This window comes from Oncorhynchus gorbuscha, linkage group LG15 (assembly GCF_021184085.1).
Source record: "Oncorhynchus gorbuscha isolate QuinsamMale2020 ecotype Even-year linkage group LG15, OgorEven_v1.0, whole genome shotgun sequence".
Lineage (NCBI taxonomy): Eukaryota > Metazoa > Chordata > Actinopteri > Salmoniformes > Salmonidae > Oncorhynchus > Oncorhynchus gorbuscha.
In genome coordinates, this window is record NC_060187.1 from 40,713,796 (window position 1) to 40,731,855 (window position 18,060).

General features: G+C 47.2%; 1 protein-coding gene across 3 annotated transcripts in view; it reads right to left on the reverse strand.

Moving 5' to 3' along the window:
- LOC123997124 (fibrillin-2-like) overlaps positions 1-18,060 on the reverse strand; it is a 93,600-nt gene that overhangs the window by 15,293 nt on the left and 60,247 nt on the right. For all 3 annotated transcript variants that reach the window (XM_046301194.1, XM_046301195.1, XM_046301196.1), the window contains exons 11-39: positions 17,759-18,001; positions 15,647-15,784; positions 15,305-15,424; positions 15,034-15,159; positions 14,806-14,928; positions 14,147-14,422; positions 13,847-13,900; positions 13,477-13,602; positions 9,971-10,096; positions 7,947-8,066; positions 7,010-7,147; positions 6,874-6,924; positions 6,559-6,684; positions 6,191-6,418; positions 5,761-5,886; positions 5,020-5,148; positions 4,707-4,832; positions 4,335-4,460; positions 4,047-4,169; positions 3,824-3,949; positions 3,296-3,421; positions 2,762-2,884; positions 2,210-2,458; positions 1,999-2,121; positions 1,480-1,602; positions 1,184-1,345; positions 972-1,040; positions 748-873; positions 464-589 (exon numbers count right to left, since the gene is read on the reverse strand). In XM_046301194.1, coding sequence (XP_046157150.1) covers positions 464-589; positions 748-873; positions 972-1,040; positions 1,184-1,345; positions 1,480-1,602; positions 1,999-2,121; positions 2,210-2,458; positions 2,762-2,884; positions 3,296-3,421; positions 3,824-3,949; positions 4,047-4,169; positions 4,335-4,460; positions 4,707-4,832; positions 5,020-5,148; positions 5,761-5,886; positions 6,191-6,418; positions 6,559-6,684; positions 6,874-6,924; positions 7,010-7,147; positions 7,947-8,066; positions 9,971-10,096; positions 13,477-13,602; positions 13,847-13,900; positions 14,147-14,422; positions 14,806-14,928; positions 15,034-15,159; positions 15,305-15,424; positions 15,647-15,784; positions 17,759-18,001 — 3,978 coding nt within the window. The remainder of the gene's footprint in view (positions 1-463; positions 590-747; positions 874-971; positions 1,041-1,183; positions 1,346-1,479; positions 1,603-1,998; positions 2,122-2,209; positions 2,459-2,761; positions 2,885-3,295; positions 3,422-3,823; positions 3,950-4,046; positions 4,170-4,334; positions 4,461-4,706; positions 4,833-5,019; positions 5,149-5,760; positions 5,887-6,190; positions 6,419-6,558; positions 6,685-6,873; positions 6,925-7,009; positions 7,148-7,946; positions 8,067-9,970; positions 10,097-13,476; positions 13,603-13,846; positions 13,901-14,146; positions 14,423-14,805; positions 14,929-15,033; positions 15,160-15,304; positions 15,425-15,646; positions 15,785-17,758; positions 18,002-18,060) is intronic.

Consider the following 18,060-nt stretch of genomic DNA (forward strand, 5'->3'; position numbering starts at 1 on the left):
GACTATCATTTGTTTTTTCAACTGGGCAAGGACCCAAAACACACCTCCAATCATCTGCCCTCAACCCACACCTCCAATCATCTGCCCTCAACCCAATTGAGATGGTTTGGGATGAGTTGGGCTGCAGAGTGAAGGAAAATCAGCCAACAAGTGCTGAGCATATGTGGGAAGTCCTTCAAGAAAAGCATTCCTCATGAAGCTTGTTGAGAGAATGCCAAGAGTGTGCAAAGCTGTCATCAAGGCAAAGGGTGGCTACTTTGAAGAATCTAACATCTATTTTGATTTGTTTAATACTTTGTTGGTTACTACATGATTCCATATGTGTCATTTGATAGTTTTGATGTCTTCACTATTAAAATAGTAAAAATAAAGAAAAACCCTTGAATGAGTAGGTGTGTCTAAACTTTTGACTGTTTACTGTATATATCATTTAGTAAGTACCACCCAGTGTGGTCTGACTCACCCATGCAGTTGTTTCCTCCGTTGACCTGCATGTACTCAGGAGGACACACGCAGGTGTAGTTCCCCAAGGTGTTGTAGCAGGTACCAGGGCCACATATTCCAATGTGGGCTGTGCACTCATCAATATCTACACACACAAACACAGAATACACATGGTTACACACAGTACTGTCTTTTATTATCTTCCACTATTCTGGGCTTTAGGCAGTCAACTGAATCAGATGAATACCGGGAAAGTCCGGAGAAAGACCTCATTTGACCCTTCGGTGACCTTTTCCCTCTTACCCTCGCAGATGCGTGTCTCCTCGTTGAGGTAGTAGCCTGCGGGGCACTCACACTGGAAGCTACCGAAGGTGTTGACACAGTTGCCACCCTGGCACAGGCCTGGCAGCTCCTGGCACTCATCAATGTCTGGTGGGGGCAGTGGGAGAAGGAGTCCGGTTTAGTTTGTTGGGACATACTCTTAATAAATACAACAGGATTATAAGATATGGACCAACAGTGTTTACCTTCCAGGATGACAGTGATGGGGTTAGGTCTGAAGCCCTCTCCTCCGGGACACAGTGTCTTGTACTCCGCTACAGACAAAAAAAAACAACCCCAAAAAGATCATACCACATTTTCCTCAAAAATATATGTGGAATTGGCCAAGATGTTTTGTTCGTCTACAAAAAGAGCATGTCTGTCGTGATTTGGGTCGACCAAGCTTTATAGTACGTACTGGAGTTGATGGGGGGACAGAGTTCACAGGGGTTTCCCCAGGCTCCCCCCAGGGAGCAGCAGCAGGAGGCGCGGGTGACGCCCACACCGATCTCAGCACTGCAGGAGATGCCACCGTCGCCACGCGCCAACGTGTCCAGGAAACAGTTGCCCACTCGTGTGTCTGAGATGAGGGGAAAGGAATTATTATTACACACCCATCAACACTTCCTGCCACTCACTCATTGGCTGAGGAGTCTCCATCTCCATGGCTACCAGACATTAGCATTGCTCTGATGCCAGGTGTCCAGTACTCACCCACACAGCCCACTCCAGTTGGATTGAGCTCGAAGTCCGGAGGGCAGTTACACAGGTAGCTTCCTGGTGTGTTCACACACAAGCCGTTGATGCAGTTCACAGGGTCCGCACATTCGTTAATGTCTGGAACGCACACACACACACACACACACACACACACACACACACACACACACACACACACACACACACACACACACACACACACACACACACACACACACACACACACACACACACACACACACACACACACACACACACACACACACACACACACACACACACACACACACACACAATATATGAAAGCTATGCACTTAGACTGAGAGGACTGGAAAAGCAGAAAGAGCCTTGATAAAGTCACAGACTTGCTGCGGCTGCACATGACAGATTGAGTGGCACAACGAGGGAATACAAAGTCCAAATTGATGGCGAAATATGAGGGCTGCCAGATTGGCTTGGTGCTGATGCCGTGGCAGAGTTATCAGAGTATGGCAGAGGGTGTGTGCTTCTCACCAGTGCAGTTTCCTCCGCTGCGGTCCAGCTCGTAGCCGTCGTCACACACACACCGGAACATCCCCGGGAGGTTCTGACATGTTCCAAACACACAGATGTTCTGGAAGTTACACTCGTCGATATCTACCGGAGAGGGAGAGAAAGATACGGTCAGTGGCTATGGTCAGAACGATGGTGTGTGTGTGTGTGTGTGTGTGTGTGTTATTCTGACCCTGGCAGGCCTTGCTGTCCTCAGTAGGGGTGAAGCCCATTTCACACTCGCAGCGGTAGCCACCCGGAGCGTTCAGACACTGGCCGTTCTCACACAGGTTCACGTTGTCAGCGCACTCATCCATATCAGAACAGGAGAAGCCGTCCCCGTTGAAGCCCTCCTTGCAGGCACAGCGGTAGGAGCCGGGGGTGTTGACACAGTCTGCGTTGAGGTTGCAGTTGTGCTCCTCAGTGGAACACTCATCCACGTCTACAGGGAGAGAGGAGGGTCAAACATAATCAGTTCACTTGGTGTCCGTAGACGAGGCAGCCGCGCAATACTGTAGACATCTCCTGTTTCTCGAGAGTTAACGAACGTATGGCTCAGTTGGTAGAGCGCGGTGCCTACAATGTCAAGGTTGTGGGTTTGATTCCCACGACCATCCATACCTAAAAATGTACGCGGGCGTGACTGTAAGTCGCTCGACAAAAGTGGCTGTTAAATTACGTATTTTTTTCTGGTTTGTTTTCCATTTAACAGGCTTTTGTTCCAGCCCAGCACTAGTATACTCACCCACACACTTGATGCCGTCCCCCACCCAGCCGTCACGACAGCGACACTTGAAGCTTCCGGGGACGTTGACGCAGGCAGCATGCATGTCACAGTTATGGGCTCCAATCTCACACTCATCAATATCTAGGAGAAGGAAAAACAGCAGAGAGATAAATGTAGAGACAAGACATGTGAGTGTCTCTCTCGTTCTGTCTGTACTCTGGCTTATACCGGGCGTTATCCACAGGAGTAAAAAATGACCAAAGCTACATGACATCGTCATAACTAAGATAGTGTTTTACAGTAAATAGCCTTACAGTTACGACCAGCGTGTGTGTGTGTGGTACGGTCGTGTGTGTGTGTGTGTGTGTGTGTGTGTGTGTGTGTGTGTGTGTGTGTGTGTGTGTGTGTGTGTGTGTGTGTGTGTGTGTGTGTGTGTGTGTGTGTGTGTGTGTGTAGCCCATGGTGTTGTGTGCGGTACGGTCGTGTGTGTGTGTGTGTAGCCCATGGTGTTGTGTGTTGTACGGTGTGTGTGTGTGTGTGTGTACACTGTACCTGTGCAGCCGGTGGAGCCCTTCTTGACAAAGTATCCCAGCTGACAGTGACAGATGAAGGATCCCTTGGTGTTCTCACAGTCCCCATGCAGACAGATGTTAGGGTTCAGCTCACACTCGTTCACATCTGATACACACAACACAGAGGAACACACACAACACAGAGGAACACACACACAGGAACACACACACAGGAACACACACACAGGAACACACACAACACAGAAGAACACGCACAACACAGAGGAACACACACAGAGGAACATGAGTTAACTGGTCTTGGAGAGGGGACAGAGGAGTAAAATATATGTCTAACAGGTAAGGGTAAAATTAGAGGGATGGGGGAGGGAGAGAGAGAGATGGAGAGAGAGAGAGAGCTGGAGAGAGAGAGATGGAGAGAGAGAGAGATGGAGAGAGAGCGAGATAGAGAGAGAGATGGAGAGAGCTGGAGAGAGAGAGAGATGGAGAGAGAGAGAGAGAGAGAGAGAAGGAGAGAGAGCAGGAGAAGAGAACATGGTGTACTTCTCACCAATGCAGGTCCTCATATCCATGGAGGCCATGAATCCGTCGTAGCAGAGACAGCGGTACTCTCCGGGGACGTTGGTACACTGACCCCCGTCACAGATATCAGGGCTGTCCTCGCACTCATCGATGTCTGGACAGGGGAGAGATCGAGTGTGACTGTGTGTTTCTACACTATACGACGTGTGCATGTACAGCACGCGGGTGCATTGTGTTACTGTGTGACTTACCAGCGCAGGTTCTGAGGTCGGGCATGAGAGCGTAGCCCTCACTACAGCTGCACTCGTAGCTGCCCTCTGAGTTGGTACAGTGTGTGTCACAGCCGCCATTCATGATGGTACACTCATCAATATCTGCAATCAGCCGGGTTACAGGTAAGCATAGACGCACACAAACAGACACTCAAACGGTGCCTTTTCTGCTCAAGCTCCGGATGTGACGCTTAGAAATGGTCAACAACCACGGTGCTAACATCCACGAGACAAATGATGACATGTCTCAGTCAGGTGGTCACTCACCCACGCAGCCCTGTCTGTCTGGTGTAACCTGGTAGCCCGTGTCACAGGAGCACTGGTAGTTCCCCACCATGTTGACACAGTGGCCGTTCTTACACAGGTTGTTGCTCAGCTGGCACTCGTTCACATCTGGAAACACACAGTGACAGTGACAGTTAGCTTCAATCAAAGGAATTAGCCACCACAGTAGACAACATCATGTAGGAGAGAATACCGTTTACTGTCTGGTGAACTTGAACATGTATCCCAGATGACTTGAGGATGATGTAAAAACGCCAAAACAGAGATCTAATATGTCTCATATTTTAGGTGATGTAAAGTGTGTGTGTGTGTGCTGTATACTATGCACTGTGCAGTGATATACTGTTTGACTACCTTCGCAGGAGGAGCCGTCGGGGCTCAGCTGGTGTCCGGGGGGACATTCACACTCGTAACTCCCCTCTGTGTTCAGACAGGCGCCTCCTTGACACAGCAGTGTGTTCCTCTCACACTCATCAATATCTGCAGGGGAGAGAGGGAGAGGAAGAAAGGTAGGAGAGAGAGAGGGGAGGGAGGGAGAGCGAGAAGGAGAAAGATAGAAGAGAGAGAGGGAGAGAGTGCAACAAGGTCAACATTCAATAATGATCTCGGAGGAAGTTCTCCCACTCTCCCGTCAGGGGAGAGTTATAGGTGTGTTCCCCCGTCTCACCCATGCAGTTCTTCATCATCATGAAGCCGCTCTCGTAGCCCTCGAAGCATTCACACTCGAAGCTGCCGGGGGTGTTCACACAGGTGCCGTGGCCACACAGGTCCGGAGAGATACGACATTCGTCAATATCTGTGGGAGTGGGAGGAGAGACAGAGGGAGGAGACAGAGGGAGGAGAGAGAGGGAGGAGAGACAGAGGGAGGAGACAGAGGGAGGAGAGAGAGGGAGGAGAGACAGAGGGAGGAGAGACAGAGGGAGGGAGAAGAGACAGAGGGAGGAGAGACAGAGGGAGGAGACAGAGGGAGGAGACAGAGGGAGGAGAGACGGAGGGAGAAGAGACAGAGGGAGAAGAGACAGAGGGAGGAGAGACAGAGGGAGGAGAGAGAGGGAGGAGAGACAGGGAGGAGAGACAGAGGGAGGAGAGAGAGGGAGGAGAGAGAGGGAGGAGAGAGAGGGAGGAGAGACAGAGGGAGGAGAGAGAGGGAGGAGAGACGGAGGGAGGAGAGAGAGGGAGGAGAGAGAGGGAGGAGAGAGAGGGAGGAGAGACGGAGGGAGGAGAGAGAGGGAGGAGAGAGAGGGAGGAGAGAGAGGGAGGAGAGACGGAGGGAGGAGAGAGAGGGAGGAGACAGAGGGAGGAGAGAGAGGGAGGAGAGAGAGGGAGGAGAGAGAGGGAGGAGAGACATTAGTTAAGATGCTTTTATATTGTATTAAAAAAACATGACTATGCTTTCTCTCTCTCGTACCAGTGCAGTTCCTCTCCTCCATGTTGAGGGCGAAGCCGCTGCTGCAGCGACACTTGAAGCTGCCGATGGTGTTGCGACACGTTCCGTGAGAACACAGGCCGCTGAACACCTTACACTCATTCACATCTGCAGGAGAAGAACAGAACAGAATAATGCCAAGGGTCAGGGGTGAACTGTGTATGGAATTCACATGAAATTGACCTGTGCTATTTTTTCAAATCTAATCCAGTAATGATTTTCTCAAAAGACATTTCTAGTTGTTTAGATATGTGATGCTGTGGACGGCTGGCACCTGTACATTTGATCATTTGGCTTGCTCTTTGTAGCTCCTCAGTCGAGTTGGGATAGACCCTAAATGTGTAAATGACACTAAAAAAAAGTCTCCTGACATTCAGACAAGGAAAACGGGACAATGAGTGATTGTCCCTACCTTTGTAAAAGGGTCTGCCAGTCAGGATGTCTCCTCGGTTGGCGAAGCCTGGTCCTCGGGGGCAAATGGCCTTGTTCTCCGGGGTTCCCGCCTTGGGACACTCCTCACAGTCGATGCCCCAGGCCGCGCCCACCGAGCAGCAGCACATGTCCACGCGGTAGCGCCCGGGCAGCGGCTCGCCACACTCATCCTCGTGCCACTTCATGTAGCACTGCTCGCTGCGCACGTCTGAGGGACGGACAGATGGACGGAGATACAGTACTGCTGACCACACAGTAGGCTCAAGATGCTAACATCTTTGGTGACCACATTTGTGTGACGAATTTGCTTGTTTATCAAGGTTTACGTCGGTTACGGTCTTGTCTTACCCACGCAGGTGCGTCCGCTCCCGTCCAGGGTGAGACCCTCAGCACACTCACAGATGAAGGAGCCCTGGGTGTTGACACAGCGCCCGTTGGTACACACCCCCGGGAACACCTCACACTCATTGATGTCTGGAGGAGGGGGGAAATCGGGGGTTATTAAAGGAATGACTGTACTGTATGACTCATCGGGAGGGAGTGGAATACCACAGGGAGGGAGACAGAGGGTCATTATGACTGTGAGAATGTCTGCTACCAACATAATGGATAATAGACAGTAGCAGCAGTGTGTGTGTGTGTCGGGGTCAATGTGTGTTTTACCTTCACAATTGACTCCCTTCATACGAGCGAACCCTCTGGAACAGGCAGTGTCTGTGGAGAGAGACATCAGTTACCATACACACCTCAGTATCTTCATTAGGAGTGTGTTTGTCTACAGGTCTGTGTGCGTACTGACCGATCTCGCAGCGTTCACAAGGACTGCCCCAGGCGGCTCCCAGCGTAGAGCAGCACTCAGACTTGAGTGTGGCGCCGTTGATGTTGACCTCACAGCGGCCATCTTGGATATTCAGCCAGCACGTTCCTTTCATGCTGTCTGTAGAGGGAGGAAGGGGGAGAGAGAGAGAGAGAGAGAGAGAAGGAAGAGAAAGGGAGGAGAGAGGGAGAGGGAAAAGAGAGAGAGAGAATGTCAGTAAGCGAAGGCAATCAAGAGAACCCTGCCAAGAAAAGGCCCTTCAATTCAAATGTACTGTGACGCATCAACACACATACACACATCTCTCATTGATATACTACATTCATTCCAAGCACAACACTACAGGCAGTGGTTAGTAACTAACTACAGGTGTCCCTTTCAACAGCTGCTTATACCAAGACACATGCATCAATGACTTTAATCATTTGCTATGGCACTCCTAATGGACTGAGAGCATAGTCATAACAAACGGGATGTGCATTTTCTCTCCCGAGACCATGAACCCAAAAACTCGACCACAGTTTACATTCTTGCCGCCGAGCGATGACTTTGAAGCAAATATATGACTCTGCTTTGAAAATAAAACGGCTCTATATTTTAAAGTACAGGAATCTATCAGACTGACAAGGCCGGCTCACATTGGTATTTATTTGAATGACTCATCCCAGATTCCATCTGTAGATGGATGTTCAGATGCGTCTGGACATACTCCCGAAGCTGACATCGACCTGTTTATTTAGTGGTCTAAACCTTCTAAAACGCCTATTAGGCTCGAAACCTTGGCTCAAATCTCCTTACTCTGACTGTCTATATGATGATTCTCTGACAGAAGTTTGCCTCAGGACCCCGTCGTTAAAAAATAAATAAATTGGGTCCAATTTTAAGTCGGCCAGTTATGACAGACGCCTCGGCCTCTTACCCACGCAGATGGTGTTGGTGGAGTCCAGCTTGCTGCCGTGAGAACACTCGCAGTTGAAGGACCCGGCGATGTTGCGGCAGATTCCGTTGACACACGGGCTGGAGTCACACTCGTTGATATCTGAAACACATGGACCAGAGCAGGGTTAGGTATGGCAGTGCAGAGAGCCAGGTAAATGGTCATCCTTAACATCTAGACAGGCTTCTACTTCAACAATGTCATGACTCTCCTGGTCGAGGATCCTCAGATCAGCTTGGCAACTGGCTGACAGATAGCCAGAGAGGAGGAGTGGCCGGCTCTGGGACGGTTTTATGACACCTCGTGCCAATTGTAAATCTTATGCAGCAGAGAACCCTCTCCTGTTCTTCAGTACCAACCAAAGGAATGCCTTTGTCCTCCAGAAAACTTTCGCTGCCAAAACCATAACGTCCCAAAAAAGTGAACATTGGAACAATATTTCTAAGATAGGAATGTTAAGAATGGTCAGTGGGGATCTAAATAATAATCATGTCATATTGCTTTTCATTTTGTGATGTCATTAAAAACTGTATGAACCAAATACTGTAACCTAGGAAGGAAACATATTCAAGTTGTCAAGTTTCCATCCAATATGATGCTAATACAATATGAAGAACGATGAAACTATTTTTGTTAAGAAAGGAAGGTGATTTTAGTTTTCGAACAAGATCATGGTTTTCATGTCCGTTGCACATTAACTAAGCCACACCCCAAATTAAGTCAGAAGAGCGTGTCAGTGTGATGGAACCGCCCTTTTCGACCAGAGTGCTTAAAAGGACTCGCTAAGAATTAACATACCAGACCAGCAGACGTGAAGCGTGAGCTAAACGTTACAAATGGTTGAAACTCTAAGACCAGAAAGCGTGCAGCTGTGGCTACACATTGGAATGGTTAGAAACTCTGAAACTCTCAACACAAGGTGAAGAAAATAACCTCACTAGAACAAAACATTGACCGTCTGCAGCTGTGCATGTAAAGGGGTCTAGAACTTTGACTATCTACCCAAGGAAAAAAGGAGGTGAGAAGCTCACCTCAGAAAATCACTGGCGAATCATTGAAGCCACAGACAACTAAGAAGGACATTGTGACCTCTGGTGGACAATCAGAGCATCATACCCATCGACCCATTCCCCATAGAAGGATAGATTGGTTTCAACCGAGATAGAGACAACGAACAACGAACAAAGACATCTAACTTACACGTAAATATATTGCATTTCTTACCCAAACGGGCAGCAGCTCATGTGTAAGATATAGGATTAATGTGAGAACAGTCCTAGAATGTATCCACAATAAATGTTCCTTTCTCTATCTTTCTCTTTCCCCACACCCTCTCCATTGTGTAACAAGCCGTCATATCTTCTCAGTCCACTAGGAACTTTTGGCTTATGTAAGTGTGTATGTGCATTCTGTGTTATTATTTAGTTAGTGAGTAAATAAATCATTAAATCAAACGGTGTAGAACTGAATAATCAGAAAAGGCTGGGGTTCTTGAGGATTCAAGAAGTCTGCCACGTTCAGAATGAGACTGATATGAGGTAATGATTAATAAGTGACTGTTATTGATATATAACTTATATATATATATTCTAGAGTTTAATTTGGGAGATGGCAACACGTTAAACAACTTATTCCGTGGTGCCCCAAATTCCAAATGAGTTAATTGTTACATGATTAATTGAATCTAGTAACAATTGAACATAGTTCGTTGATTTGATAAATAACAGTCATCACATTAATACAAGTCACGTCATGACAACAAAGACAGAAAACGTTATGAAATTGATTCAAGGACAGAGGATGTAAGCAAACATGTGGTTATATATTTTCATGATCTATTTGACTACCTTCTCTCCATGTGTGTTTAAGTGTTAAACAGTTGCAGGTGTACGCACATCTAGACGATTAGACAGCTGCAAGGTATGAAATAGCACTGAAGAGTGTTTTAATGCATTGAGTCTTCGAACATAGTTGTTGCTCCTTTGGCATTTGTATGAGGTGTTTACCTTCGCAGGTCTCAGAGTCTGGTTTGAAGACGAAGCCTTTGGGACAGGAGCAGGTGTAGCTGCCGGGGGTGTTTCTACACAGGCCGTTGTCACACAGCAGACGGTTCACGAGACACTCGTTGATGTCTGGGAGACATGAAAGAGTCGAGGAGAAGAAAACAACAGGGTTGATCAAGTGTAGGGGAGAGTGGGGTAAGTGTAGGGGAGAGTGGGGTAAGTGTAGGGGAGAGTGGGGTAAGTGTAGGGGAGAGTGGGGTAAGTTGAGCCATTTCTTTCCGGCATCACTCCGCCAACGGAAATAGTGTTCTCTCTAACAAAGATATCTACCTATATTTCAGGATGTTTTGTTTTCCTGGAAATAATCAGAATTCATGTAAACATTACAGTTTTGAAAACATAGCTTGTCCCAAAAAAGTGGTCTCTTGGCACCACTTACCGCAGGCATGGGGTAAGTTGAGCCACGAACAGGGTAAGTTAAGCCACCTACAAACTTCTGTACTGAATGAAATATTGCACCTACCTTTTTAAAACCACGTCTATCTTTATTAAAACCATGTCTATCATGCCTATCCCATTAGCATCGTTAACTGGCTACATACGGAGTGATTGACAAATTAATTGGCAGATATTGGGTTACGTTTGTCTTTTCAAGCAGGGAAAAGTACCCAATTGTCATACTTGAGTAAAAGTCAAGATACCTTCATATTAAATTACTCAAGTAAAATTACTCAAGTAAAAGTCAAAGTTGCCCAAGTACAATCATACTTGAGTAAAAGTCTAAAAGTATTTGGTTTGGTTTAAATATACTTAAGTATCAAAAGTAGAAGAAAAAGTATAAATCATTTCAAATTCCTTATTAATCAAACCCATATGGCACCACTTTCTTGTTTTTTAATTTATGGATAGCCAGGGGCACGCTCCAACACTCAGACATCATTTACCGATAGCCAGGGGCACGCTCCAACACTCAGACATCATTTACCGATAGCCAGGGGCACGCTCCAACACTCAGACATCATTTACCGATTGCCAGGGGCACGCTCCAACACTCAGACATCATTTACCGATAGCCAGGGGCACGCTCCAACACTCAGACATCATTTACCGATTGCCAGGGGCACGCTCCAACACTCAGACATCATTTACCGATTGCCAGGGGCACGCTCCAACACTCAGACATCATTTACCGATAGCCAGGGGCACGCTCCAACACTCAGACATCATTTACCGATAGCCAGGGGCACGCTCCAACACTCAGACATCATTTACCGATAGCCAGGGGCACGCTCCAACACTCAGACATCATTTACCGATAGCCAGGGGCACGCTCCAACACTCAGACATCATTTACCGATAGCCAGGGGCACGCTCCAACACTCAGACATCATTTACCGATAGCCAGGGGCACGCTCCAACACTCAGACATCATTTACCGATAGCCAGGGGCACGCTCCAACACTCAGACATCATTTACCGATAGCCAGGGGCACGCTCCAACACTCAGACATCATTTACCGATAGCCAGGGGCACGCTCCAACACTCAGACATCATTTACCGATAGCCAGGGGCACGCTCCAACACTCAGACATCATTTACCGATAGCCAGGGGCACGCTCCAACACTCAGACATCATTTACCGATAGCCAGGGGCACGCTCCAACACTCAGACATCATTTACCGATTGCCAGGGGCACACTCCAAGACTCAGACATCATTTACCGATAGCCAGGGGCACGCTCCAACACTCAGACATCATTTACCGATAGCCAGGGGCATGCTCCAACACTCAGACATCATTTACCGATTGCCAGGGGCACGCTCCAACACTCAGACATCATTTACCGATAGCCAGGGGCACGCTCCAACACTCAGACATCATTTACCGATAGCCAGGGGCACGCTCCAACACTCAGACATCATTTACCGATAGCCAGGGGCACGCTCCAACACTCAGACTTCATTTACCGATAGCCAGGGGCACGCTCCAACACTCAGACATCATTTACCGATAGCCAGGGGCACGCTCCAACACTCAGACATCATTTACCGATAGCCAGGGGCACGCTCCAACACTCAGACATCATTTACCGATAGCCAGGGGCACGCTCCAACACTCAGACATCATTTACCGATAGCCAGGGGCACGCTCCAACACTCAGACATCATTTACCGATAGCCAGGGGCACGCTCCAACACTCAGACATCATTTACCGATAGCCAGGGGCACGCTCCAACACTCAGACATCATTTACCGATTGCCAGGGGCACACTCCAACACTCAGACATCATTTACCGATAGCCAGGGGCACGCTCCAACACTCAGACATCATTTACCGATAGCCAGGGGCACGCTCCAACACTCAGACATCATTTACCGATAGCCAGGGGCACGCTCCAACACTCAGACATCATTTACCGATAGCCAGGGGCACGCTCCAACACTCATACATCATTTACCGATAGCCAGGGGCACGCTCCAACACTCAGACATCATTTACCGATAGCCAGGGGCACGCTCCAACACTCAGACATCATTTACCGATAGCCAGGGGCACGCTCCAACACTCAGACATCATTTACCGATAGCCAGGGGCACGCTCCAACACTCAGACATCATTTACCGATAGCCAGGGGCACGCTCCAACACTCAGACATCATTTAGAAATGAAGCATGTGTTTCGTGAGTCCACCAGATCAGAGCAGTAGGGATGACCAGGGATATTCTCTTGATAAGTGTATGAATTAGACCATTGTCCTGTCCTGCTAAGCATTAAACATGTAACGAGTACTTTTGGGTGTCAGGGAAAATGTATGGAGTAAAATGTACATACATTACTTTAAAAGTAAAAATTGTCAAAAATATAAATAGTAAAGTAAAGTACAGATCACCAAAGTACTTTACACCAATAGAGGCTAACCAGGGTCGGATAATGCAATGTGACTTTGATTGGACAGAACCCAGGAGCTTTATGTTTCTGACAGTTTGCATTGAACACATGAGAAAATGTACTTTCAGAATTGATTGGCGAGTAACTCATAGGTGGGCTGGGAGATACGACCGATCTACCTTTTGAAGACCCTGATTTAGATACACGTTTAGTTTTTGGACCTTAACTTGCTTAACACATTTTCCATGTGGTTTCTTCCTTTACAGACTCCATGAAATAACGACCTCTTCCTAAATACTTGATCAAAATAATCATTTTGTGTATGGTTTCCTAGAAACAAGGGTGGCTCAACTTACCCAATTGGTTGAATTGACCACACTCTCCCCTAACACAAACCAACCAAAACAATCAACCCCAGTGTTTAAAATGATCAGCGATTGGTCATCCAACTTTGTTCATACGTCAAAGTTAAGACCACGAAAGTACAGCAGATATGGAACTCAGTTTGACTTCAGACCACTGTTATATTCAGATATGAAAACGTGACAAACTCTCATTCAGGCCCGCTGCTTCTCCCAGCAGACATCGGAGAGTGAATACAGGAAGCCTGGACTCACCCACGCAGTTCTTGCCGCTGGAGTCGGACTCGTAGCCGATGTTACAGATGCAACGGTAGCTCCCTCTCAGGTTCTCACACATGCCGTTCTGACAGATGTCAGGGTCCAAGGCACACTCGTTGATGTCTGAAGAGACACAGACCCACATGAGACACAGCCTCATCTTAAATAAGGCTCTCTCCAACAAAAATATTCATTGTATTTTTTTTCACTCTGTGATTTGAAATTCGGTGGGAAAGTCACACATTTTCGGAGGGACGCATTGGAATGTCCGAGGGGAGGCCTGTTAAATGTCAGAATAACTATCAGTGATAGTAGAGCTCCACACCACACAGACTTAAGATCGAACCGTACAAGTCACATGACTCACCTCTGCCGTCAGCGGTGATGCCAATCCCACTGCTGCACACGGCCTGGAACTCAGCTGAAAGGCCATTAAAAACACCTGTAAGTCACCTGCTAATATATCCAGTGTAACAAAAAAAAACACCATTTACATCATAATTCTAACAATCACTTCTGCAGTACTTGGTATTGAGTTCTACAGGATCTTAGCCTGGAATCTGAACTGTGATGTGAAACTATTCTGAAACAGAGCCAACAGGATCTTAATAACGGCACATGTAAACCACTGATGCTTGCTGGTGGGGTTAGGGTCAGCTTTGGTCACCTGAGTTGCGGGCAGGGCAGGGCAGGCAGGGCTCTCCGAAGCCGTGTTCAGGACTGGCACAGCAGCACTCGGACTTGGTGACGGCGCCCGGGAAGGGCCGCGAGCACGTGCCCATCTTGATGGCGCCGTAGCAGGTGGTGCGCATGTGTGTGTCCACACACACTCTCCCGTCCACGTCGATGGCCAGGCCTGGCGGGCACTCACAGCGGAAGGAGCCCTCAGAGTTGATACAGCGTCCGTTCATACAGATGCCTGGGGTCTGGCACTCATCAATGTCTGAGGGAGGAAGGAGAGAAGGGAAGCGATACAGTAAATAATTGAATAGCCTTATTTCATTTAGATAATCACTTCAATAACACTTTATTAATCCCTCCGGGAGAAATCTGCTCCCTTGAAGATGATCTGTAGATCATAGGAGGCTGGTGGGAGGAGCTATGGGAGGACGGGCTCATTGTTAACGGCTGGAATGGAACCAACGAAACCGTATCAAACATACAGAATCCACACGTTTGACTCCATTCCATTGATTCCATTCCAGCCGTTACAATGAGCCCGACCTCCTATAGCTCCTCCCACCAGCCCCCACTGCTATAGATGTTGATCAACTGCAACTCTGTTGACTTCAGATAACTGCAACTAGTGTATGGTAGATGACATACCTGTGCAGTAGCGTCCGTTAGGTGCCAGGGCAAAGCCAGGTTTACAGATACACTTGAAGCTACCATCCTCATTGATACACATCCCATTGAGACACATGTTGGTGGTGGCACACTCATCATGATCTGGAAGAGCACAGGGAGACACGTTGTCATTTATAATGGCCTAGTTGTGCAATAATCTACCACAGATTCCGTAGGTTGAATATATAAAGGAATGTCCATTGTTACCGATGCAGTTCTTCCCATCAGGAGTGAGTTCAAAGCCAGCGTTGCAGATGCACTGGAAGCTTCCGCCAGTGTTGACACAACGTCCGTTACGACACATCACTCCGTTCACGATGCACTCGTCAATATCTGTGGAGGGGAGTTTAACCGTTAGCCAGGTCAGGTACCAGTCTGTTTCTGTCCTGGACACCGCCAGAAGGCCAACGTACCCAGTCTATCCATACCATCCAACTGTTGGAATACAAAATGATCATGGTGAGTGATTGGAACATACCAATGCAGGCCTGTTTGGTGGGGGTGCCCTGGTAGCCTTCGTGACACTTGCAGTGGTATGACCCAGGTGTGTTGACACAGTCTCCATTGACACAGGGGTTGCTGACGCACTCATCTACATCTGAAGGAGGGATGAGATGAAGAGAGATGAGTTCATCAGTAAAACCCAGGGTGCTCCAATTACAAATCTGAACACTCCCATACGTGTTGAAAAAGGTTAGAATCAATGCTAATGTGTAAAGATACCCTGAGTTTTACATCAGAGAAGAGAAGTCCCATGTGTGGTCAGAAAATGTCAGTGGAGTATATGTCATTTTCCTAACTGACTTTGTAGTGGGCTTACCGATACACTCCCCGCGTACATCCTGTCTGTAGCCCATGTTACATTCACAGCGGTAGCTGGTCGGGGTGGGGATACAGCGTCCGTTCAAACACAGGTTGGTGAAATGTTTACACACATCAACGGTCTCATTGAGTGATACTGAGGATACACAACACAACACACAATTACAGTCCATTACTAACCAAGGTTTATTATTCTCAAAAACACAGTGAAGAAGATGAAGGGATGAAAGGTTGCTCCCGTCATTATTTTTGACATTCAGGTGAGTCTCATTGAGATACAATCTCTTCTTCAAAAGACCTAGTCCATGAACTGATCAGCAGGCTATACAGTGCATTCGGAAAGTATTCAGACCCCTTTCCACATTTTGTTACATTAAAGCCTTATACTAAAATGAAATAAAAATGTATAATCCTCATCAATCTACACACAATAACCTTTATTGACAAAGCGGAAACAGATTTTTAGAAAATGCAAATATATTACAAATAAAAAACGGACCCTTTTCTATGAGACTCGAAATTGAGCTCAGGTGCATCCTGTTTCCATTGATCATCCTTGAGATGTTTTTACAACTTGGGAGTCCACCTGTGGTAAATTCAATTGATTGGGCATGATTTGGAAAGGCACACACCTGTCTATATAAGGCCCCACGGTTGACAGTGCATGTCAGAGCAAAAACCAAGCCACAAGGTTGAAGGAATTGTCCGTAGAGCTCCGAGACAGGATTGTGTCGATGCACAGATTTGGGGAAGGGCACCAAAACATTTCTGCAGCATTGAAGGTACTTAAGAACATAGTGGCCTCCATCATTCTTAAATGGAAGAAGTTTGGAACCACCAAGACTCTTCCTTGAGCTAGCTGCCTGGCCAAACTGAGCAATCGGAGGAGAAGGGCCTTGGTCAGGGAAGGGACCAAGAACATGATGGTCACTCTGACAGAGCTCTAGAGTTCCTCTGTGGAGATGGGAGAACCTTCCAGAAGGACAACCATATCTGCAGCACTCCATCAATCAGGCCTTTATGGTACAGTGGCTAGATGGAAGCCACTACTCAGTCATGACAGCCTACTTGGAGTTTGCCTAAAGACTCTCAGACAATAAGAAACAAGATTCTTCGGTCTGATGAAACCAAGATTGAACTCTTTGGCCTGAATGCCAAGTGTCACATCTGGAGGAAACCTGGCACCATCCCTATGGTGAAGCATGGTGGTGGCAGCATCATGCTGTGGGGATGTTTTTCAGAGGCAGGGACTGGGAGACTAGTCAGGATCAAGGGAAAGATGAATGGAGCAAAGTACAGAGAGATCCTTGATGAAAACCTGCTCCAGAGCGCTCAGGACGATGACCCTAAGCACACAGCCAAGACAACGCAGGAGTGGCTTGGGACAAGTCTCTGAATGTCCTGGGGTGGCCCAGCTAGAGCCCGGACTTGAGCCTGATCGAACATCTCTGGAGAGACCTGCTCCCCATCCAAGCTGACAGAGATTGAGAGGATCTGCAGAGAAGGATATATAGATAAACTCCCCAATATATAGATATACTCCCCAAATACAAGTGTGCCAAGACTCGAGGCTGTAATTGCTTCAACAAAGTACTGAGTAAAGGGTCTGAATACTTACGTAAATGTGATATTTCAGTTTTTTTTTAGACATTTGCAAAAAAAAAAAAAAACTGAGCTGCCAGAATAATAGTTTGTGGAGGCGCTGATTAACGGCGAATAAACTATAAAATATCAAAATAAAGAAAGTCGCACACTCCATGTATAATCTCCCAGCAATTTAATGGGTATTTACCAACGTGTGCCTTCCTCAGGGTTTATAAATTTGCAAACAATCTTTTTTTTTTTTTTGCTTTGTCATTATGGAGTATTGTGTATAGATTGATGAGGGAAAAAAAAACAATTGAATCCATTTTAGAATAAGGCAATAACGTAACAAAATATGGAAAAAGTCAAGGGGTCTGAATACTTTCCAAATGCACTGTACACTCAGTTTAAACCATAGAATAAGGAATTAAACTATTAGTAATCTTATATCATCTCTATGGTTTAAACAATATCTAATATCTCTGATACAAAACGTAAAACCACAAGCTAATAATAACCAACTCACCGATATTACGCCCCCCACCGTTTCCTCCGAAACCATTTCCTCCTCCTCCTCCCTGTCCCCCTCCTCCAATTCCTCCTCCGTTGCCATGGTGACCATTGCCATTAGGTCCGTTTGGGTTGAGCTTGTAGCCGTAGCTGTAACCGTTACCGTTGCTGCCACCACCATTGGGGAAGACTCCGTGGGGGAAACCTCCGTTACCTGTGCCATGGGGAACCCCATCGATGCACAGCCTTCTGTACTCATCTACAGGAGAGAGCATGGAAAGGGTTAATGTTGGTTCATCTTCAAATGACTCCCAAACA